We start from the raw sequence: 24294 nt of genomic DNA, 5'->3' as shown, positions 1-24294 counted from the left end.
TATTGTAATTTTTACCAGCCAATAATTACTTTAAATTGTTTTACTATTTTATAGTTTGCTATGCTATTTACTATCTTTCCACTCATTTCATCTTTTCAAAAAACCTATCTTTAATTTATCAGCATTTTGAAATTATGCAATTTAAATTATTCAAACTGAAAAATATTTTTGATTTCAGAAATGAGCAAATAGGTTATTAATAATGGATAATTAGAGCTTTCTGGCTAAAGAAGTAGCTTTTCAAATGAAGAGCCATTATAATATGTAACTTTTATAGTGGTTTCTCTCACCATTTAAGTTCTTTTGCCTTTTAACTGCTGAAATAAATCAATAAAATATTAATCCAGTTGAACAGGGAAAATGGGATTAAAACTTGTTTATAATATATATATTCAGTCTTTATAAGTAAATATGGCTATTTTTGTATCTATGTTTTCCCTCTGAACAAAGTTATGTTCATTTATTGCTACTTATTATTTTCTTCATTCAGGTTATTTCACAGTTGAGGATCTTGGGCAGATCAGTAACAGCTGGTAGCAAATTTGATAGAGAAATCTGGTCTAATGAACTTTCTCCTGTCCTCAATCTCTGGAAGAAATTAAACCAGGTTAGTAGTGAAATATTCTTCCTTTGTTTTCCCTTTTTTCTCCCTATCCTTTTTTTCCAGTTTTATCCCCAAATTGTCCATGTTGGTAAATATGTTGGTAAATTTTTGCATGGATCTGCCCTTAATGTATACAGTATCCTGGAAAAAGATGGAGGAAAGAAAAGTAATAGATCAGCCCAAGAAGCAGTGTTACCGTGTAATTTGTCTTATCCTGGTAATGTACTATGACGTCCTCTATGTCTGATACATATTTTGCTCACTCCTTGTCTTCTCTCGCCTCTTTCTGTAAAGTCAGTGACTGCTGTTAAAGGTGAAATTTTTCAAAGGAATCCAAGTGCTAAGGAAAAGCAATTCATCAACTGGAGTTGACTTGTTTCTATATTGTAAAGTAGTTATAGATTATAGATGGTTGCTTGCTCACTAGGCAAAACCATTACAGTATTATGATTACTATTCTAATTGAATAAGGACTTACTTTCTGGGATTAAAAAAATATAATTTTACAATTCATATGTTTAGTAATACTATAAAAATGCTTATATATCACATAGCCTTCTTCAGTAAGGGAAGTCAAATTAGGCTTATTTAAGAACCTATGAAAAAGGTTAAAACTCTCTAAAAATTCAAAATCCTCAAACCTTATAGTATTGTAATTTCGAGTTATTCTGACTTAGTGTCAACAATTGGTGATTGTCAGGAGTCTGAATAAACAATGATCTCAAGTAACTGGAATTGCCACTTTATTTAGACCATCAGATTGATAAAGCTTTATATAGGTAGCTTGAGGAAAAATTAGAGAATAAAAAGAAATACTACATCCTTTGGCATCCCAAACCCATGCTCTCCCCCTTATGCTGGTCATATAAGTAATCAAATTGTACAGATCCCTTTTTATGAAATCATGGCCTGATTTCCATTCTTCATGTCAATTCATATTGAAGTTGTTATTCTTTACCTTCTTTTTTCTTAAACTAACCTTTGTATATCTTTAAATTAATAACCCAGTTTACACAAATTTATTGAGGAGAGTTGCAACATTAATCTGATTCTTATTTCTCTGTAACTCATTTGGTTTTTTCCTGTAGAATATTTTGTCTCTGATCTTCCTAAATTTCACCATAATAAATACAGGTGTGGATTTTGTTATGTTTTGTTTTGCATCTATTCGTTTGATACTCTGAGACCTTGCAATTCCAAAAGCCAGACTTCCCAGCTATACCTGTTTCAGTTTGATCCCCACATTAGCTGGGCTGCATGCTGTGAAATATCAAGTACTCTGCTGTCTATGGCAGGTGCTTGATACTGCTATTTTTCAGTCCTAAAATGTTGACATAGTGGGCAATGTTCCATCCAGGGCAATATGAAAAGATAAGTTTACAACCAGGAACTCTCCCAGCCTGGCTCCAGCCATGGCATCCAGCCCTCAGCTGTAGGTTATCATATTCTCCACTTACAAGTACCCAAACCTTTCTGTCTCCCAGATGTTTCCCATTCTTTTTGTGCCATCTTCTGGGTTCAGTATCCTCTTGTTTTGTCAAAGACAGGATTCAGAAGTGGGAGGTAGTTTGCCATTTTGACCAGAAACAAACATAACTTTTTAAACTTCATTTTAACTTTTATTTGTAAGATAGATATAGATTCATTAAAAGGTTATCATTATATTCATAGTAATCAAATTAATCTATCAAATATCTTGCACTTCATCCTGTTGTAATGTTTTGTTCTTTATCTCTCCCATTTCCTTCCTGAAGCTATTGCCATAATGTAGACTTCTTTCTCATATGGATTATTGCAGAAAACACCAAATTTGACTCTCCTTATAATATATACTTCCTCTAAGTCATATTTCAGATCATCATCACATTAATTTTCCTAAAGAAAATCATTTTTCACAACATGGCTCCATATCCAACCTGACTTGTAAGCCTCTTCCATAGTAAGGTAGCTCTCAGTGATTCCGTCTGTGAGGACTTTCCAAATGCAATTTCTTTCTTCCGGAATCTCCTAGCTATGCTAAACCAGTAATGGGCAAAGTGCCAGCATCTTTCAGAAGCCTCTCAGCTGTTACTCATTTCCCTCTTCATGTTTCTGTAGTACAAACTTATAAATCACATAACCATAAAAGTTATATTTTAAACTAAGCAAGTTAAGATATGGTGCTTAGGAATAAGAATTCTCTTATTTTGGGGTAGCTTTAAAATTTATGCATATAAATATTTCAAATAAAACAAACTAATGCCACATTTCTGTTTTAGAATTTTTCCATAATTATTTTTATCACTTCTGAACTTTTTAAAAAGTTTTTCTTTTGTAAAAAAGGAGTAATAATCTTTTCTCTGCATTCATTTGTTCATTTATTTCATTCATCAAATATCTATTGATGTGTCTGCTATATGCTTGGCACTGTGCTAGATGCTGTGATTTATTAAGAGATGGTAACAATACACAAAAATATAGGTATTACAGTGGTCTTTGGGAACCAAAATGAGGGAGTGTTAAATTCTGCTAAGAGGAAGTCAGAGGAGGTTACATTATGAGTAAGAAATTCTTTAGAGGGACTTCCCTGGTGGGCTGGTGGTAAAAACTCCACCTTCCAATGCAGGGGATGCAGGTTCGATCCCTGGTCAGGGAACTAAGATCCCACATGCGGCAGGGAAGCTAAATCCGTGCACCTCAACTAGAGAGCTCGCATGCCACACACTACAGAGCCCATGTACTCTGGAGCTCGCATGCCACAGCTAGAGAGAGAAAACCTGCATGCCACAACTAGAGAGACACCCACATGCCACAAGGAAGAGCCTGCGTGCCACAACAAAAAGATGCACATGCTGTGATGAAGGTCCCACATGCCACAACGGAGACCCAACTCAGCCAAAAATATAAATAAATAAATAAAAATATTTTTAAAACTGCTTTAGATTAAAAAAAGAGGTTACATGATGAGCAAGAAATTCTCTAGTTAAAAAAGAGTGTATGGTATTTCAGAGAGAGAGAAAAGTCTGCCATGTTTGTTATTCTAACCTGACTGGAGTAAAGAATGCTTTGAATAGAATGGCTAGACATAAGAGCAAAAAAATTTAGTAGGACCAGGTTGGAAAGGTTTAATGTCATGTGGAGTGATTATAATTTATCCTGTAGGCAGTGAGGATGCAATGCTAATAAGAAGGTGGGAAGGTGATGTGTAAAGATCTGTGTTTTATAACGGCAAAACTGATGATGGTATAAGCAGTGGATCCTAGAGGCCTGAAAGCCAATTTAGAGGAAGTTACAATGTTCTAAGAGCAAAATCGTGGGAACCTTATTGAATATGGTGACAATGTGAATATAAGAGAATAAGAGAAGAGAATATAAGAGAAGAGAAGAGAGGAGTCAAAGATATTTCAAAAGTAAAACCAGTCTTCAAAGGATGATTGTATGGATCTAATAAAAAAATAGATGGAACACTATTTGTCAAACATAAACTCTTTATGGATTAAGTCTTTTGTACTTTATTTCTTTAAAGATTTGTAGATTTTTAAAGTTTAGTATAACAAGCCCTAGTAGTATTGATGACGTTGCCACATTCAAGATATTTTATTAATTTAATGTTTCATGCTTGAAGGTTAAATTGTCAAAATTTTTAGTGACTGTATTAGTGATTATATCTTTTTCAGGGAAATATATATACAAATGTGTAATTATAACTTTTAACATTATTTTGTATTAACTGTTAATTCATATGTTATTATATCATCTTTTAAATAGTTTAGATGCATAATTTAGTAACATCTCGTATTTTGTGACATTTTTCTTGGGATTTCCACTGGAAAACTTAGTACTTTGTAAAACAATAATTTAAAAAGCAAAATGCTGAAAAGTATAACACATGAAAAATCTAATGTCATTTAATATTCTGCATGTATACATTCAAAAGGTCAGTTCATGCTTTAAAATTTTTATTATATACCAGCTCACCAAGCAGTTTTTAATATCTGGTTGATGATGATAACAACTGATGAGAATTACTGACATTCTAACCAATTTACATCTCCTTTATATAGCTTGAGAACTTCCATTAATTCCCATATGATAAAAGGTACATGTAAAACTGTCTCTTTTAGGCTGATAGAATTTGTTGAGCAAAAAATAGGTGACAGATTTTTATCTGAGCAAGAATTGAACTGGTTGACCCAGTAACTAGTTTTATTATTTCTTTTTTCAGGTTCATAAGTAGATTTGTATATCTGTTAAATTACACTTGTAAACTCAGAATACCTTAATTTCAAAAGAAAGCATTGAAATAAAATTAAATGAAATTTAAATCTAGAGTGCCAGGATAAACAATTAGTAAGACTAGTACTTTCTTATGTTTTTGAACTAAAAATTTAAATATCATTAAAATTGATTAGTTTCATATTATGTTTGAAAAGAATGTATATTCTACTCTGTTGACTGCTATTCTCAAATTATATTCTTTAGATCAAGTTTTTTAAATGTTTCGTTCACAAATCATAATATATAATAGTTTTTCTCTATCAATTTTTGAATTATACAAGTTCAGAATGCTACCTCTTCTTGATATATTGAACCACTATCATTCTCTTTAACTCTTATAATGTTGCTCCTATTTTTCTGGTATTAATAAATCTGTATCAGCTTTTGTTTAGTTACTATTTGTTAGATATATCCTATTTCATACTTTCAACATTTAAATCAATTTTTATGGGTGTATCTTATAAAGAGCCTATAGCTGGATGTTGTTTGATCTTTAGTTGGAACATTTAGTCTATTTACATTAATCTGGTTTACTATATTATTATATGTTATGTTTTGTATTTTTTCTACTTTTTTTTTTACTTCTTTCTTGTTTTCTTTTGGACTATTTTCTCTAATATATTGCTCTCTTAGTTTACAGATTATATATCTTTTCCACTTTTTAGTGGTATCCTATATATTTTATTGTACATACACAGATAACCCAAGTTAAACAATATATATGCCTACCTGGCAGATAATTCAAGCTTAAGACGTTATACCCAAATTCAACATTTTTTTAATGATATTTTTATTTATTTTTTAAAATTTTTCAACATCTTTATTGGAGTATAATTGCTTTAAAATGGTATGTTAGTTTCTGCTGTATAACAAAGTGAATCAGCTATACATATACAGATATCCCCATATCTCCTCCCTCTTGAATCGCCCTCCCACCTGCCTTATCCCACCCCTCTAGGTGGACACAAAACACTGAGCTGACCTCTCTGTGCTATGTGGCTGCTTCCCACGAGCTATCTGTTTTACATTTGGTAGTGTATATATGTCCATGCCACTCTCTCACTTTGTCCCTGCTTACCCTTCCCCCTCCCCGTGTCCACAAGTCCATTCTCTACATGTATCTTTATTCCTGTCCTGCCCCAGGGTTCTTCACAACCTTTTTTTTTTGGATTCCATATATATGTGTTAGAATACGGGATTTGTTTTTCTCTTTCTGACTTACTTCAATCTGTCCATCCACCTCACTACAAATAACTCAATTTCGTTTCTTTTTATGGCTGAGTAATATTCCATTGTATATATGTGCCACATGTTTTTTATCCATTCATCTGTCGATGGACACTTAGGTTGCTTCCATGTCCTGGCTATTGTAAATAAAGCTGCAATGAACATTGTGGTACATGACTGTTTTTGAATTATGGTTTTCTCAGGGTATATGCCCAGTAGTGCAATTGCTGGGTCATATAGTAGTTCTCTTTTAGGTTTTTTAAGGAACCTCCATACTGTTCTCCATAGTGGCTGTAACAATTTACATTCCCACCAACAGTGCAAGAGGGTTTCATTTTCTACACACCCTATCCAGGATTTGTTGTTTCTAGATTTTTTGTTGATGGCCATTCTGACTGGTATGAAGTGATACCTCATTGTAGTTTTGATTTGCATTTCTCTAATGATTAGTGATGTTGAGCATCCTTTCATGTGTTTGTTGGCAATCTGTATATCTTCTTTGGAGAAATGTCTGTTATGTATCCTGCCCATTTTTGGATTGGGTTGTTTGTTTTTTTCATACTGAGCTGCATGAGCCGCTTGTATATTTTGGAGGTTAATCTTTTGTCAGTTGCGTTGTTTGCAGATGTTTTCTTCCATTCTAATGGTTGTCTTTTCGTCTTGTTTATGTTTTCCTTTGCTGTGCAAATGCTTTTAAGTTTCATTTGGTCCCATTTATTTATTTTTGTTTTTATTTCCATTTCACTAGGAGATGGGTCAAAAAGGACCTTGCTGTGATTTATGTCATAGAGTGTTCTGCTTATCTTTTGCTCTAAGAGTTTTATAGTGTCTGGCTTTACATGTGGGTCTTTAATCCACTTTGAATTTATTTTTGTGTATGGTGTTACAGAGTGTTCTAATTTCATTCTTTTACATATAGCTGTCCAGTTTTCCCAGCAGCACTTATTGAAGAGGCTGTCTTTTCTCCATTGTATATTCTTGCCTCCCTTAACAAAAATAAGTTGACCGTATGTGTGTGGGTTTATCTCTGGACTTTCTATCCTGTTCCATTGATCTATATTTCTGTTTTGTGCCAGTACCATACTGTCTTGATTACTATAGCTTTGTAGTATAGTCTGAAGTCAGGGAGTCTGATTCCTCCAGCTCTGTTTTTCTTTCTCAAGATTGCTTTGGCTCTTCAGGGTCTCTTGTGTTTCCATACAAATTGTGAAATTTTTTGTTCTAGTTCTGTGAAAAATGCCATTGGTAGCTTGATAGGGATTGCATTGAATCTGTAGATTGCTTTGGGGAGTCTAGTCATTTTCACAATGTTGATTCTTCCAATCCAAGAACATGGTATTTCTCTCCATCTGTTCGTATCATCTTTAATTTCTTTCATCAGTGTCTTACACTTTCCTCATACTGGTCTTATGTCTCCTTAGGTATGTTTATTCCTAGGTATTTCATTCTTTTTGTTGCAGTGGTAAATGGGAGTGTTTCCTTAATTCTCCTTCATATTTTTCAGCATTAGTGTATAGGAATGCAAGAGATTTCTGTGCATTAATTTTGTATCCTGCTACTTAACCAAATTCATTGATTACCTTTACTAGTTTTCCAGTAGCATCTATAGGATTCTCTATATACAGTATCATGTCATCTGCAGTGAGAGTTTTACTTCTTCTTTTCTGATTTGGATTCCTTTTATTTCTTTTTCTTCTCTGATTGCTGTGGCTAAAACTTCCAAAACTATGTTGAATAATAATGGTGAGAGTGGGTAACTTTATCCTTTGCTGATCTTAGTGGAAGTGGTTTCAGTTTTTCACCATTGAGAACGATGTGTGCTGTGGGTTTGTCATATATGGCCTTTATTATGTTGAGGTAAGTTCCCTCTATGCGTATATCTGGACGGTTTTTATCATAAATGGGTGTTGAATTTTGTCAAAAGCTTTTTCTGCTTCTATTGAGATGATTATATGGTTTTTATTCTTCAATTTGTTAATATGGTGTATTACATTGATTGATTTATGTATACTAAAGAATCATTGCATTCCTGGGATAAACCCCACTTGATCATGGTGTATGATCCTTTTAAGGTGCTGCTGGATTCTGTTTGCTCATATTTTGTTGAGGATTTTTGCATCTACATTCACCAGTGATATTGGCCTGTAGTTTTCTTTTTTTGTGACATCTTTGTCTGGGTTTGGTATCAGGGTAATGGTGACCTCATAGAATGAGTTTGGGAGTGTTCCTCCATCTGCTGTATCTTGGAAGAGTTTGAGAAGGTTAGGTGTTAGCTGTTCTCTAAATGTTTGACAGAATTTGCCTGTGAAGCCATCTGGTCCTGAGCTTTTGTTTGTTGGAAAATTTGTAATCACAGTTTCAATTTCAGTGCTTGTGATTGGTCTGATCATATTTTCTGTTTCTTCCTGGTTCAGTCTCAGAAACGTGTGCTTTTCTAAGAATTTGTCCATTTCTTCCAGGTTGTCCAGTTTATTGGCTTATAGTTGCTTGTAGTAATCTCTCATGATCCTTTGTATTTCTGCAGTGTCAGTTGTTACTTCTCCTTTTTCATTTCTAATTCTATTGAATTGAGTCTTCTCCCTTTTTTTCTTGATGAGTCTGGCTAATTGTTTTTCAATTTTGTTTATACTCTCAAAGAACCAGCTTTTAGTTTTATTGATCTTTGGTATGTTTCCTTCATCTCTTTTTCATTTATTTCTGACTGATCTTTATGATTTCTTTCCTTCTGCTAACTTCAGGGTTTTTTTGTTTTTCTTTCTCTAGTTACTTTAGGTGTAAGGTTAGGTTGTTTATTTGAGGTATCTCTTGTTTCTTGAGGTAGGTTTGTATTGCTATAAACTTCCCTCTTAGAACTGCTTTTAATCCATCCCATATGTTTCAGGTCATTGTGTTCTCATTGTCATTTGTTTCTAGGTATTTTTTGATTTCCTCTTTGATTTCTTCAGTGATCTCTTGGTTATTAAGTAGTGTTTGTATTTTTTACACATTTTTCCTGTATTTGATATCTAGTCTCACAGCATTCTGGTCAGAAATGATATTTGATACCATTTCAATTTTCTTAAATTTACCAAGGCTTGATTTGTGACCCATGATATGATCTGTCCTGGAGAATGTTACATGAGCACTTGAGAAGAAAGGGTACTCAGTTGTTTTTGGATAAAATGTCCTGTAAATATCAATTAAGGCCATCTTGTTTAATGTGTCATTTAAAGCTTGTGCTTCCTTATTTATTTTCACTTTGGATGATCTGTCCATTGGGGAAAGTGGGGAGTTAAAGTCCCCTACTATGGTGTGTTCCTGTCCATTTCCCCTTTTATGGCTGTTAGCATTTGCCTTATGTATTGAGGTGCTCCTCTGTTGGGTGCATAAATAGTTACAATTTTTATTTCTTCTTCTTTGATTGATCCCTTGATTATTATGTAATGTCCTTTGTATCTTGTAATAGTCTTTATTTTAAAGTCTGTTTTGTTGATGTGAGGACTGCTACTCCAGCTTTCTTTTGATTTCCATTTGCATGGAATATCTTTTTCCATCCCTGCACTTTCAGTCTGTATATGTCCCTAGGTCTGAAGTGAGTCTCTTGTAGACAGCATATATATAGGTGTTTATGTATCGATTCAGCCAGTCTATCTTTTGGTTGCAGCATTTAATCCATTCACATTTAAGGTAGTTATTGATATGTATGTTCCTATTACCATGTTCCTAATTGTTTTGGGTTTGTTATTGTAGGTCTTTTCCTTGTCTTGTGTTTCCTGCCTAGAGAAGTTCCTTTATCATTTGTTGTCAAGCTGGTTTGGTGGTGCTGAATTCTCTTGGCTTTCACTTGTCTGTAAAGTTTTTCATTTCTCCATCGAATCTGAATGAGATCCTTGCTGGGTACAGCAATCTTGGTTGTAGGTTTTTCCCTTTCATCATTTTAAATATGTCCTGCCACTCCCTTCTGGCTTGCAGAGTTTCTGCTGAAAGATCAGCTGTTAACCTTATGGGGATTCCCTTGTATGTTATTTGTTGCTTTTCCCTTGCTGCTTTTAATATTTTTTCTTTGTATTTAACTTTTGATAGTTTGATTAGTATGTGTCTTGGCATGTTTCTCCTTGGCTTTATCCTGTATGGGATTCTCTGCGCTTCCTGGACTTGATTCTGTCCTTTCCATATTAGGGTAGTTTTCAACTATAATCTCTTCAAATATTTTCTCAGTCCCTTTCTTTTTCTCTACTTCTTCTGGGACCCCTATATTTGGAATGTTGGTGCATTTAATGTTGTCCCAGAGGTCTCTGTGACTGTCCTCCATTGTTTTCATTCTTTTCTCTTTATTCTGTTCTGTGGTAGTTATTTCCACTATTTTATCATCCAGGTCACTTGTCTGTTCTTCTGCCTCATTTATTCCTCTATTGAGTCCTTCTAGGGAATTTTTAATTTCATTTATTGTGTTGTTCATCATTGTTTGTTTGCTCTCTATTTCTTCTAGATCCTCGTGAAACGTTTCTTGTATATTCTCCATTCTATTTCCAAGATTTTGGATCATCTTTACTGTCATTACTCTGAATTCTTTTTCAGGTAGACTGCCTATTTCCTCTTCATTTGTTTGGTCTGGTGGATTCTTGCCTTGCTCCTTCATCTGCTGTGTGTTTCTCTGTCTTCTCATTTTGCTTAACTTACTGTGTTTGGCGTCTCTTTTTCGCAGGCTGCAGGTTCATAGTTCCTGTTGTTTTTGGTGTCTGCCTCCAGTGGGTAAGGTTGGTTCAGTGTGTTGTGTAGGTCTTGGTGGAGGGGACTGGTGCCTGTGTTCTAGTGGTTGGGCCTGGATCTTGTGTTTCTGGTGGACAGTGCCGCATCTGTTCATGTGTTTTGGGGTATCTGTGAACTTATTATGATTTTAGCCAGCCTCTGTGCTAATGGGTGGGGTTGTGTTCCTGTCTTGGTAGTTGTTTGGCATACGGCGTCCAACACTGTAGCTTGCTGGTCGTTGAGTGGAGCTGGGTCTTAGCATTGAGATGGAGATCTCTGGGACAGCTTTCGCCATGTTGAGCTGGGAGGTCTCTTGTGGACCAGTGTCCTTCACTTGGGTCTCCCAACTCAGAGGCTCAGGCCTGACACCCAGCCAGAGCACCAAAACCCTCTCAGCCACACGGCTCAGAAGAAAAGGGGGAAAAATAAAAGAAGAAAGAAAGAAAATATAAAATAAAATAAATAAAGTTATTAAAATTAAAAATATATTATTAAAAATAAAGAAGTAATTTAAAAAAGAAAGAAAGAAGAGAGAGCAACCAAACAGAAAAAGAAATCCACCAATGATAACAAACACTAAAGTCTATACTAAGAAAAAAAATAAATAACTGACAGAAAGAACCGTAGGACAATTGGTAAAAGCAAAGCAATACAGACAAAATCACAGAAGGGAGCATACACATACACCCTCACAGTAAGAGAAAAAGGAAAAAATTATATATGTGTATAAAAAAAGGAAGAGAGTAACCAAATCAATAAACAAATCTACCAATGATAATAAGCTCTAGATACTAAACTAAGATAAACATAAAACCAGAAACAAATTAGATGCAGAAAGCAAATCCTAAGTCTGCAGTTGTTCCCAAAGTCCACTGCCTCAATTTTGGGCTGATTTGTTGTTTATTCAAGTATTCCACAGACGCAGGGTACATTAAGTTGATTGTGGAGATTTAATCCAATGCTTCTGAGGCTGCTGGGAGAAATATCCCTTCCTTTTCTTTGTTCGCACAGCTCCTGGGGTTCAGCTTTGGATTTGGCCCCGCCTCTGCATGTAGATTGCCTGAGGGCGTCTTTTCCCCTCCCAGACAGGATAAGGAGCAGCTGACTAGGGGGCTCTGGCTCACTCAGGCCAGGGGGAGGGAGGGGTGCAGATGCGGGGCGAGCCTGCGGCAGCAGAGGCTGACGTGACATTGCACCAGCCTGAGGCGTGCCATGCGTTCTCCTGTGGAAGTTGTCCGTGGATCACGGGACCCTGGCAGTGGCGGGCTGCACAGACTCCCACGAGGGGAGGTGTGGATAGTGACCTGTGCTTGCACACAGGCTTCTTGGTGGCTGCAGCAGCAGCCTTAACATTTCATGCCCATCTCTGGTGCTCGTGCTGACTGGTGCCCATCTCTGGAGCTCATTTAGGTGGTGCTCTGAATCCCCTCTCCTCGCGCACCCCGAAGCAATGCTCTCTTGCCTCTTAGGCAGTTCCAGGCTTTTTCCCAGAATGCCTCCTGGCTAGCTGTGCCACACTAGCCCTCTTCAGGCTGTGTTCACACAGCCAACCCCAGTCCTCTCCCTGGGATCTGACTTCGGAAGCCTGAGCCTCAGCTCCCAGCCCCCACCCACCCTGGCAGGTGAGCAGACAAGCCTCTCGGGCTGGTGAGTGCTGGTCAGCACCAATTCTCAGTGTGCAAATTAGTCTGCTTTGCCCTCCACACCCCTGTTGCTGAGCTCTCCTCCATGCCTCCAAAGCTTCCCCCCTCTGCCACCCACAGTCTCTGCCCACGAAGGGGCTTCCTAGTGCGTGGAAACCTTTCCTCCTTCACAGCTCCCTCCCAGAGGTGCAGGTGCCGCCCCTATTCTTTTGTCTCTGTTTTTTCTTTTTCCTTTTGCCCTACCCATGTATTTGGGGAGTTTCTTGCCTTTTTGAAGTCTGAGGTCTTCTGCCCTTGTTCAGTAGGTGTTCTGCAGGAGTTGTTCCACATGTAGGTATACTTTCGATGTATTTGTGGGGAGGAAGGTGATCTCCATGTCTTACTCCTCTGCCATCTTGAAGGTCCCCCAACTTTAACTTTATATTCAGTTATTGTTGTATATTTCAATCTTCTTTGTCATCATTGTTTACAGTCATTGTTTGTTTGGATTTGCCCCACATTTATCACTTTCATTGTCTTTTATTCCTTCCTGCATATCAGGCATTTTCATTTGGTTTCACATCCCTTCTGCCTGGAGTCCAAAAATATTCTTTTAGTGGTAAACTCTTTGAGTTTTTATTTATCTGAGTATGGCTTTAATTTATCTGTTTTAAAATGTATACTTTTTTATACTAATAGTTATTAATAGGTATAGTGAGATATAATTCCACTCTTTTCTGATTTCTGTTGTTACCAGTTAAGAAGTTAATTTTTGTTCCTTCTTTTTTACTGCTTTTAAAATTATTTTGCCTTGGTTTGCTGCAGTTTTACTCTAATGGGATTCAGTGTGGATTTGTTTTCTTTCTGTCTTTAATTCATTCATTTTTTAAATCTTGCTTAAGAATTAATGGGGTTTTTGAATTTTGGTTGCTGTTGTACATCAGTACAGACAAGGTCTCAGTTATTTAAGTATTAACTCTGCTTTACTATTCTTCTAGAACACTGATTAGATATTATATTAGACCGTTTTTCTCTATTCATCATTTGTTTTAAGTTATTTCTAATACTTCCCATTTCTTTTTTTCTGTGTGATGCATCCTGAATAAATTCTACGGATCCGTCTTCCAGTTCATTCATTTTCTTTACAGTTAAAGTTTTTCTAGTTTTAAAGTTTTATATTTTTTCACTTTTAAAACTTTTCTTAAATTATTTTCCAAATCTGCTTATTGTTTAAGATTTTCTATTATCTCTAGAAACATTTAACATAATTGTTTTATGTTCTGTGTATGATTATTTAGTTATCTGAGACCTTTGTGGATTTGATTCTTCTTTACATTTGTCCATGGAAATAATCAATAAACAATCTGTAATAGGAATAGAAAAGAGTTTTATTTGTGCCAGACTGAGGACTATAGCCTAGAGGGCAGTCTCTCAGGTAACTGATCAGCTGCTCCAGAGAAGCATGGTTTTCAGCACAGTTTTATATCTTGTCAGAACAGAGAACATCAAACAAGTCAGGGATACATTCCTTCAAAGTTTCAAAAGAAGCAGATCAGTACATACACAGTGAGTCTGTGGCTGTGGCACCTCGGAAGGGAGTCTTATCATCGAAGGAGTACTAACATTGGCATCCCAGGAAGGGAGACATTTAATCTTTATTTTTAATATGGACATTATTTTTAGTCATTGTACCCTTTTCTTTAATAATTACAGCGGATGTACAGTGTATGTTTGATAGGTCACAAGCAGGCTGTTTTAGCTAGTGTAAAATTCAAGTCAAAACATGTGTAAGCCAGAATAACTTCCCTCATATCTTAATATGTAAAAATTTCTTTCATCACATTGTATATGATAACTTGATAGTTATCTTCTTAACTTTTATAGTATTTTGATTTTTCAAAAACCATTAGCTGCTAATTATTCTGGTAATTTTTCCTATAGGAATTATTTGTGTCCAAGAATGAAAATGGATTCTACCATCCAATTTAGATTGTAGGATTAGGTTTGGGTCAAGGTAAGGATCATGCTCCTTTCAAATACTTTGAGATACCACTAGTATTATCTTCTTGAAATTTATTGGAATTTCAAGGTAGTACATACAAACTAACATTAAAGTTCTGATTGTGACCAATTTTTTTTTTTTTTTTTTTTTGCGGTACATGGGCCTCTCACTGCTGTGGCCTCTCCTCCTGTGGAGCACAGGCTCCGGACGCGTAGCCCCAACGGCCATGGCTCACGGGCCCAGCCGCTCCGTGGCATGTGAGATCTTCCCAGACCAGAGCACGAACCTGCATCCCCTGCATCGGCAGGCAGACTCTCACCCACTGCGCCACCAGGGAAGCCCTGTGACAATTATTTTTTCACAAGAGATTCCTACACATAAACTCCCCATTCCAGTTATTACCAAATTTTAATATAGTCCATTTTCCTGTAGTCCTTGGGGCACAGGTGATTGGTGGAAGGTAGTTTATTTCTATTTCACCCTTCTACTGAAGGTGTAGTCATTTGGGGTTTCAGGTTTTTTGGAGGTATCCTTTTTACCTCTTCACCTTGAGCAGATATTAGACATTATCCCTGGTTTCCCAAGCCCATGTATATAAATACAAAAGTTCAGGTTCACCAGCACAAATGAACTTCAGTGGCTTGTTTGCCACTCTCTCACCCCTAGTGTGGAGAAATAAAAATCTTCCTGGATATCTCAGTATTGTCATAAAAAGCCCCAGCCTATGTGCCTCTTCACACACTATGAGAATTGGCTTTGTAACCATTTGTCTAGTTAATTGCTCTGATCAAAAAGGATAATAAAACTTCTATTATCTCCCTGAGAGGACCATAGATTATAGCTGGAAGTTCCTTTTAAGCCCCAGGGCACTGGAAAGACTAGAGCATTGTCTTCCTAGGTATTTCCATGACAGAAGAATAAAGCCCAAACTTGAAAACATCTCTAGATCATGGGCTCCTGGAGAGATTTTGTTTACATACTACAGGGTTGGTTAGAATTCAAGCCCATTACATTTCCTAGAGCATCCTCTTTGGAGGGGAAGACAACAGCTGCCTTCTTCCTTTTTTTTTTTTTTTTAACATCTTTATTGGAGTATAATTGCTTCACAATGGTGTGTTAGTTTCTGCTTTATAACAAAGAGAATCAGCTATACATATACTTATATCCACATATCCCCTCCCTCTTGCGTCTCCCTCCCCACCTCCCTATCCCACCCCTCTTGGTGGTCACAAATCACCAAATTGATCTCTCTGTGCTATTTGGCTGCTTCCCACTAGCTATCTATTTTACATTTGGTAGTGTATATATGTCCATGCCACTCTCTCATTTTGTCCCAGCTTACCCTTCCCCCAACCCTAACCACTTCTCCCATCCCTTGCATACCTTGCCCAGGGAGTATCTGGCTACTTACATAGGATAATTGATCTGGCTGTCATCTGGTCATCTCAAAGGTAAGACCTGGAGCAAAGGAGTAGGAGCAACACATTATTTACTGTGAGGTAATAAATAATCTGTCTCTAATCCAGAATACTTCATGTTAACATTCAGGATGAAATTAATAAAGATGCAGACTGAAAATCCAACACTCAGTTGTTTCAATAATTATTTCTTACTTTCTTCTGAGATCATAGGTATTTGGGTATATTTAAGAAGTTGCTTTAATATTTATTCAACATATTCAGTTGTTTTCAGCAGTATCTAGCTCTGCTAAAAACAGAAGCTGAAATTCTCTGTTTCTTATTTTGAAAAATTGTAAGTTACACATCTCTCTTAAGTGATTATGCTTTGTAGACTTTCGTATTCTGTTAAGTAATATTATGCAGTGTTGGAATTAAAAAAAAATTCTCAGTAAATATGTGCATTGACTGTTGAAATGCTGACTGTTCCTTTTAGTCTTAAAGTTATGAACCAATTTGCTCACTATACTAGAACAGTTGAGTATTTCTCAAACTTTAGAACAACACATGTGCACACACACACACAAAAGCATTTTGTGCTTTCTTATTTTCTTTCTAAGAGTTAGCTGAACACACAAGAATGCCAAAAAAGCATTCCATTGTCATGAAAAAATGTACCTCATTTGTTAGGACGGCATGAAAGAAAAGATAAACTATTCATTGTGGGTCCAGTTTGAACAAAATGTCTTCCTATTGTTTCCTCTAAACAGGTATAAATTTTCAAATTCTATGACATTTCTTATCATTCTTCGTAATTCACTCTTCTCTCTCCCTTTCTTTATATTGCTGAAACCGTTAAAATATAACAAAATAACTTCATATGGAAATTTATGGTGTGCCAGGCACATAGTCAGTAATACTCTAAAATGTTATTCATTTTCCACTTAAATATCATCATTAGGTCTTTTAAATTGAGATTGTGTTTTTACTCTATTATTCTACTAAGTTACATCTTTTCTTGATAGCTTCACAGAGCAGCAGAATCATTCCTCTAGCCAAGTTATGGAGCAGATAGCCTATTAAAGTTCTTTCCTAGAAATAAATATGGTTTTGTTAATATCCCATTTTTATATTAATCCCTAGTTTTCTTTTTAAAAAATGCCATTTTGTTTTACATATCCAAGATATATATAAATAATGGCTTTCTATCAGAGACCCAAAAGATACAGACAGATCTAAAGGTCCTTTTAACAGTGATGACTGCCAATGCTGTACCTCTCTCCCTAGGGATAACTACTGGGTTTGGTGTTTATTAATATCACAGTATTATAAATAAAAGCTATGAAATTCTCAAGGCATGTAAAATTAGTAATTTCTGTTTTAAACAAAAGCTCCATTCTATTAGCACTCACTAGCTTCCTTTTGATTTTTCTTTTAGAAAGATGTAGTAGCTTACAATATCAGCTTCAGTGCATCAACTCAAAATAACCACCCCCCCTTCTCTCTTTCAGCCTTGACTTTACTTGCTATTCTAGTCACCAGCAATTTTACCTTTTATTTCAGTTCTTCAACACGTTTTTTTTTTAAAGATTTAATTTTATTTATTTTTGGCTGCGTTGGGTCTTCGTTTCTGCATGCAGGCTTTCTCTAGTTGTGGCAAGTGGGGGCTACTCTTCGTTGTGGTGAGTGGGCTTCTCCTTGTGGTGGCTTCTCCTGTTGCAGAGCATGGGCTCTAGGTGCATGGGCTTCAGTGGTTGCGGCATGTGGGCTCAGTAGTTGTGGCACATGGGCTTAATTGCTCCGCAGCATGTGGGATCTTCCCCGACCAGGGATTGAACCTGTGTCCCCCACATTGGCAGGTGAATTCTTATCCACAAAGCCATGGGGGAAGTCCCTTCAACACTTTTTTTTTTTTTTGTAGAATTTAGTATTATATTTATTTATTTATTTATTTATTTATTTTTAACATCTCCATTGGAGCACAATTGCTCTACAATGGCATGTCAACCACTGCCCTACAACAAAGTGAATCAGCTATACATACACATACATTCCCACATCTCCTCCTTCTTGTGTCACCCTCCCTCCCACCCTATCCCACCCCCTAGGTGGTCACAAAGCACTGAGCTGATCTCCCTGTGCTATGAGGCTGCTTCCCACTAGCTATTTTACATTTGGTAGTATATATAAGTCCATGCCACTCTCTCACTTCGTCCCAGCTTACCCTTCCCCCTCCCCATGTCCTCAAGTCCATTCTCTATATCTACATCTTTATTCCTGTCCTGCCCCTAGGTTCTTCAGAACCATGTTTTGTTTTTTCTCTTTTAGATTCCATATATATGTGTTAGCATACAGTATTTGTTTTTCCCTTTTTGACTTACTTCACGCTGTATGACAGTCTCTAGTCCATCTACCTCACTACAAATAACTCAATTTCGTTTCTTTTTATGGCTGAGTAATATTCCATTGTATATATGTGCCACATCTTGTTTATCCATCTGTTGATGGACACTTAGGTTGCTTCCATGTCCTGGCTATTGTAAACAGAGCTGCAACGAACATTCCTTCAACACTTTTTTTTTTTTTTTTGCGGTACGCGGGCCTCTCACTGTTGTGCCTCTCCCGTTGCGGAGCACAGGCTACAGACATGCAGACTCAGCGGCCATGGTTCACGGGCCCAGCTGCTCCGCGGCATGTGGGATCTTCCCGGACCGGGGCACGAACCCGTGTCCCCTGCATCGGCAGGCGGACTCACAACCACTGCGCCACCAGGGAAGCCCCTTTCAACACTTTTGATTTGAACAATGTATTAGGTAATTAGCACACACTTTCCTGGTTGAGCTCTGCTTGCTCAGTTAAGTGATATTCCTTTCACTGTAACTGAACTAAATGAAATGAACATTAAAACATGACTGCTTTGGTTTCCTTTGATCTTCCGAATAACTTGGTATGAAAAGAAATAGTTGTTACCTGGTTTAGAAATCTAAGCTCTGTTTGTTCACTAATAACTAGAATTGATAAAGCAACCAGCTCTCCTAGGAAATGGGCTGCCAGAGAAATTCTATAGTTCTTTCAACTCTTTGAAGTCACCACACTCATACTTCTATTTTCTTACCTTTTTTCTTCCTTTCTCTTCTATCTCCTTTCCACAAGCTTATCAGAAATCCACTTCTGAAGAGATATAATTTAATGCAGATATGTCAAACTTTTGACTTCTCTGATTATGAATGCTTAAGACAGGAGTCTGTTGAACTTGAATTAATCAGTTAACAATCTTTGGATTGCAACTGATGGAAAACCCAGTTCAAACTGGCTAAGGCCAAAAAAGGGGAATTTATGGTGCCTATAACTGGAAAAAATGTTAAATTGGTTTCAGTCACAGCCTGTTACAAGGAACTTGAAAGGATGTCATCAGAACCCAGTTATATATATATATACTTATTGTAATATATATGGTACATATATTCTGAAAGATCTGATGCACTGAAACCGATATGATAATGATATATGTGGGTGTATGTGTGTATGCTCCATTTTTCATACAGCCTCTCTCTTTATTGTCACAAAATGACTACACCTGTTCTCTACCTTATGATCTCTTAAGGTCAGGTCTAGTGGAAAGAAACAGGTATCTCTTTATCAGAAGACCCAGACAAGATTCTTTTTGCATTTTTTTATCTCTGTTTGGTAATCTGCCCATCTATGGACAGGACGTGGAATGTCCTGACTATGGTTAGGACAGTGGAATGCTTTGATTAGTTAAGCTCTAAGTCACGTACTATTGATAGCTTCTGGAATTGAGTTGAATCAACTTCACCAGAACCATATGGACTTAGACTTCGGAAAGTTTGTTTCTTCCCAGAGAGATATTAGAAAATTATTAGCTAAAGAGGAATTGAAGGGTTACTGGAGGGAAAAAGTAAAATTTCTACCACATGGAAGTGAAGATATTACCCCCTTTTCTATAACTCATAGAGCCACCACACCTTTGTTTCTAATATTCTGATTTCCTTTTTTGCTTTTTAAAATGACTGTTGAGTCTTTTAATAGTTTTCTTATCATAGAAAACATATCTTGGACAAAGAGATGATTGTATGACATGGAAAAAAAATACATCTGTCCAATTGTTGATTACTGTTTTATAAGTCATGGGTAAATATACACATAGAAACTATAATTCACATGTTACTAATTTCATTGAATTGCAGATCTGGAAAGGACTCTGATGTTATCTAGACCAATACCTGAATCTTCACAATGTTTTGAATAAGTGGTAGTGTACTTGAGAGGTTTGCAAACTACAGCTTATGGGCCAAATCTGACCTGCCGCCAATTTCTATAAATACAGTTTTATTGAAAGCCAGCCATGCCTGTTTGTTTATATATTTTCTGTGGCTATTTTACACTACAACAGCCAGAGTTGAGTTGTTATGACAAAGACCTTATGGCCCACAAAGTCTGACATATTTACTATCTGAACCTTTACAGAAAAACTTGCTAATCTCTAGCCTAGTCATTGCTTATGTTTCCTTTAGTGACAAAAATTCTTTCTGAGAGAGAACCATTTTCAAAAAGCTCAAAATAATAATTATTAGTTTAAAAAACCCAAAGAACAGAAAGAGTAGTACTTCCATGTGTCATCCATTTTACTTATGTCTAAAGTCGTTATCTCACTTAGGAAACTATTCTAGTTAAAACACAAAATTCTGGATTAATACCTAAATTGCACCAAAATTAGACTAGCTTTTTTCTTGCCCCAAAGATATTTCTTGCTTAACAGTTAAGTTTTAAAATATCCACAATCTTTTTTTCCCCAGCAGCTCCATAATTATATAATGATTTTCTGTGAATACACTTAGCTTTTTAATGACAAAATGAACTTTAAAATGTCAAAGATACCCTTCAAAAGTGCATGATTCCATATATATGTGTTAGCATACGGTATTTGTTTTTCTCTTTCTGACTGACTTCACTCTGTATGACAGACTCTAGGTCCGTCCACCTCACTACAAATATCTCAATTTCATTTCTTTGTATGGCTGAGTAATATTCCATTGTATATATGTGCCACATCTTCTTTATCCATTCATCCGATGATGGACACTTAGGTTGTTTCCAACTCCTGGCTATTGTAAATAGAGCTGCAATGAACATTTTGGTACATGACTCTTCTTGCATTATGTTTTTTTCAGGGTAGACAGGAATAAAGACACAGACCTATTAGAGAATGGACTTGAGGATATGGAGAGGGGGAAGGGTAAGCTGTGACAAAGTGAGAGAGTGGCATGGACATATATACACTACCAAATGTAAAATAGATAACTAGTGGGAAGCAGCCGCATAGCACAGGGAGATCAGCTAGGTGGTTTGTGATCACCTAGAGGGGTTGGATAGGGAGAATGGGAGGGAGGGAGACGCAAGAAGGAAGAGATATGGGAACATATGTATATGTATAACTGATTCACTTTGTTATAAAGCAGAAACTAACATACCATTGTAAAGCAATTATACTCCAATAAAGATGTTAAAAAAAAGTGATTTTTTTTAATGATTCAATTCAATACATAATTCAATCAATTGTATTTGTGAAAAAAGAAAAAGCTTTTCTTATAACCAATTGGTTAAAGATATGACTGTCATCCCTCGATAGTTTCACTAAAAAGCGTACTATAATGATGAGTTATAATTTACTCATGGTGATTTTAGCTATTTGAATTGTAAATAATACTTAATTTAAGTTTTTTTTGTTTTAAGGTTATGTAATACTCTAACATGTTACTACTGCTATAAATCTTCTCTATACTTCATCCTTTTAGAATGTATAAGGTATCTACATTTTTGTGTTACAGTTATTTTACATTAATTTTTTATCAAAATTTTGTGAAGGCCTATAGGAAACGGATTACATTATAATATATATTACAATATACTTTGATGTCTTCTGCTATATTTTTCTCAGTCATTATTTTATCAAAGCTTATATCACAGTGTGTCTTACTATTCATTTTTTTCACAATTTTTTTCATCTTTCATTAATCAAACACTTTTTGAGACCCTACTATATGCTGTTTTCTCCTCTGTCCTTCTGTTCTTATTGCTGAACTTACATCATTTTACTTGATAGTTTCTAGATGAGCACTATGCAATAGAAATATAATGTGAAACACACATGTGAGCCATATTTGTAATTTAAAATTTTCTAGCAGCCACATTTAAATAAGTATGAAGAAACAAGTGAAATTAATTTTAATAATACATTTTATTTAACCTGATACATTCAAAATATTAGCATTTCAACATGTAATCAATATAAAAAATTATTAATGTGGTATTTTGCATCCTTTTTTCAGATTAAGTCTTTGAAATTCATCTGGTAGTTTACACTAACTGCACATCTCTAGACCATAGTTCTTACTTGAACTCTATTTGAATTTTAAGTAATTTTGATAGTTACTCTCCTAAATCAGCCTTTTTAACAGTTCAGTAAGTTTGCTGTTTTCTTACATTATAGAGAAGTGGAATCTTGCTTGAATGACCTAAGTTTGGGTGTTCTTCTTCTATAAAGTAATAGTGCAAACAGTGCAAATTTGTCTCATCAGTTTAATAGGATGGATAAAAATCCATAAACTAAATTATTATTTGCTAATCTTTGCCAGTCTTAGTATAAGATTGATAATGATTTAAGTACCGCATATTATTCACTTCCAGGAATGGTTTTTAATATAAGGAGTTATGGAAAGTCTATAACCTAAATTTTATGTCAGTTTTATTATTTAATTGATTAAGGTTGGAGATGTGTTAAGTGTTATTTATTGCATGCTCTGGTTCAGATAGTCAATTTCAATCTAGGGGGTAATAATTCTAATTAATTTTCATAATATTATACTCTTTTTCTCTTCTAGATTTAGTTTTGAGTTCACCACCATTTATTTATTTAAGTGGGTATATTTATGTACATTTTTATGTCTATCAAAAATGATTTCAGCAGCTTTAATATTTTAAATATAGCAGTAATAGAAATAAAATGCCTAAATTTGAACTCATAGCCTAAATCTATCCTCAGGAATGATCTCATGCCAATAAAATTTATTTCATGATTATTTATTTAATGGCAATAGCCATGCTAGATCACCATTTTATGATATTAAATTATCATGCCAGATTACATGAAAAAGAGACAGTGCTCTCATGGAAGATATGAATGTGACAACCATTAGAACAAAGAGAGGGGATCCTTAACTAGGATTGTAAGCAGAATATATAGAGAAAATTAAGATAATGGAGAGCAGGTAAGAGTACAGGGCTTCCCAGACTTATCTCTTGACAGTTCTTTGACACTTTTAGAATGCTATTGAAGGTGATTTTTTTTTCCTCCTAACCACATAAGCTGTTTAGAAACATCTGGGATTCCTTGAGTTTCTCTTAACAATTTGAGAAGCCCTAGAATTTCCATGTATCAGAGCCTCTGTTAAACTATAGACATAGAAATAAATACTAAGATATAATATTCACTGGTACAAGATCTTTGGTGTGATTTTTCAAATATACATACAGGTAATTTTCAAATTGAATTAAATGTCCATTCACATATTTTTCATAGCCATGATTCCTTCTGCTCTCCTTACAGTGGTAGAGTGGTAATTTAGCTGTGCTGCTCTCTTTGCATTGGCTTACAGTGTGCCATTCTTACCATTTTCCACCTATATTGACTGCTCCTTCTCAGCATGGTTCCCTTTTCTCAGTTCCTACCCCCACACCACTTCAGTGTTGGTGAACTGCAGAATTCCCTTCCTATGTATTTACAGATTTAATAAATTTGGCCAGTCATAAAAGAGAGTATTTCAAAACAAGATAGACCAGCAAAAGGTTTTAATAACTTTTGAATGTTTTAATGTATCAGTGATTTGTGTTACTTTTCAGTAAATATGACATGATGTATTATCTTTTTAGAATTCAAACCTGATTCATCAGAAAGTGTTGCCTCCTAATGATCGACAAGGATCTCCAATATTATCATTCATCGTTCTTGAACAATTTAATGCCATTCGCTTAGTACAAAGTGTTCATCAGTCTCTTGCCGCTCTCAGCAAAGTCATCAGAGGAGCCACCTTACTGAGTTCAGAAGTACAGAAATTGGCAAGTGCTTTATTAAACCAAAAGGTGAGCCAATACTATATATATATATATATGGGGTATTTTTAATTAATGTGAGTGGCTCTTCCATCAGGTATACATTTGTCAGGAGTCTTACAGTTTACTGTAAACCATAACTATAACAGAAAACCCAAGTTAAAGTAGCTTAAGCCATATAGGAATTAATTGGCTGTAGTAACTGAAGGATCCAAGGGTAGCTAGCATTAAGTCAGCTTAGCAGGAGCTTAAAATTGTCATTAGGATCTCAGCTTGTGTTATTTATCTACCGCTCTAGTCATATTGTGTGTGTGTGTCTGTGTGTCA

At 35.7% G+C, this 24294-nt stretch overlaps 1 protein-coding gene across 2 annotated transcripts in view; it reads left to right on the top strand.

Moving 5' to 3' along the window:
* DYNC2H1 (dynein cytoplasmic 2 heavy chain 1) overlaps positions 1–24294 on the top strand; it is a 367862-nt gene that overhangs the window by 284441 nt on the left and 59127 nt on the right. For both annotated transcript variants that reach the window (XM_065882515.1, XM_065882514.1), the window contains 2 exons: positions 491–607; positions 23788–23997. In XM_065882515.1, the coding sequence (XP_065738587.1) occupies positions 491–607; positions 23788–23997 (327 nt within the window). The remainder of the gene's footprint in view (positions 1–490; positions 608–23787; positions 23998–24294) is intronic.

This window comes from Phocoena phocoena, chromosome 8 (assembly GCF_963924675.1).
Source record: "Phocoena phocoena chromosome 8, mPhoPho1.1, whole genome shotgun sequence".
Taxonomy (NCBI): Eukaryota; Metazoa; Chordata; class Mammalia; order Artiodactyla; family Phocoenidae; genus Phocoena; species Phocoena phocoena.
The sequence above is the reverse complement of the archived record's forward strand: the minus strand, read 5'-3'. Positions and strand labels throughout refer to the sequence as shown.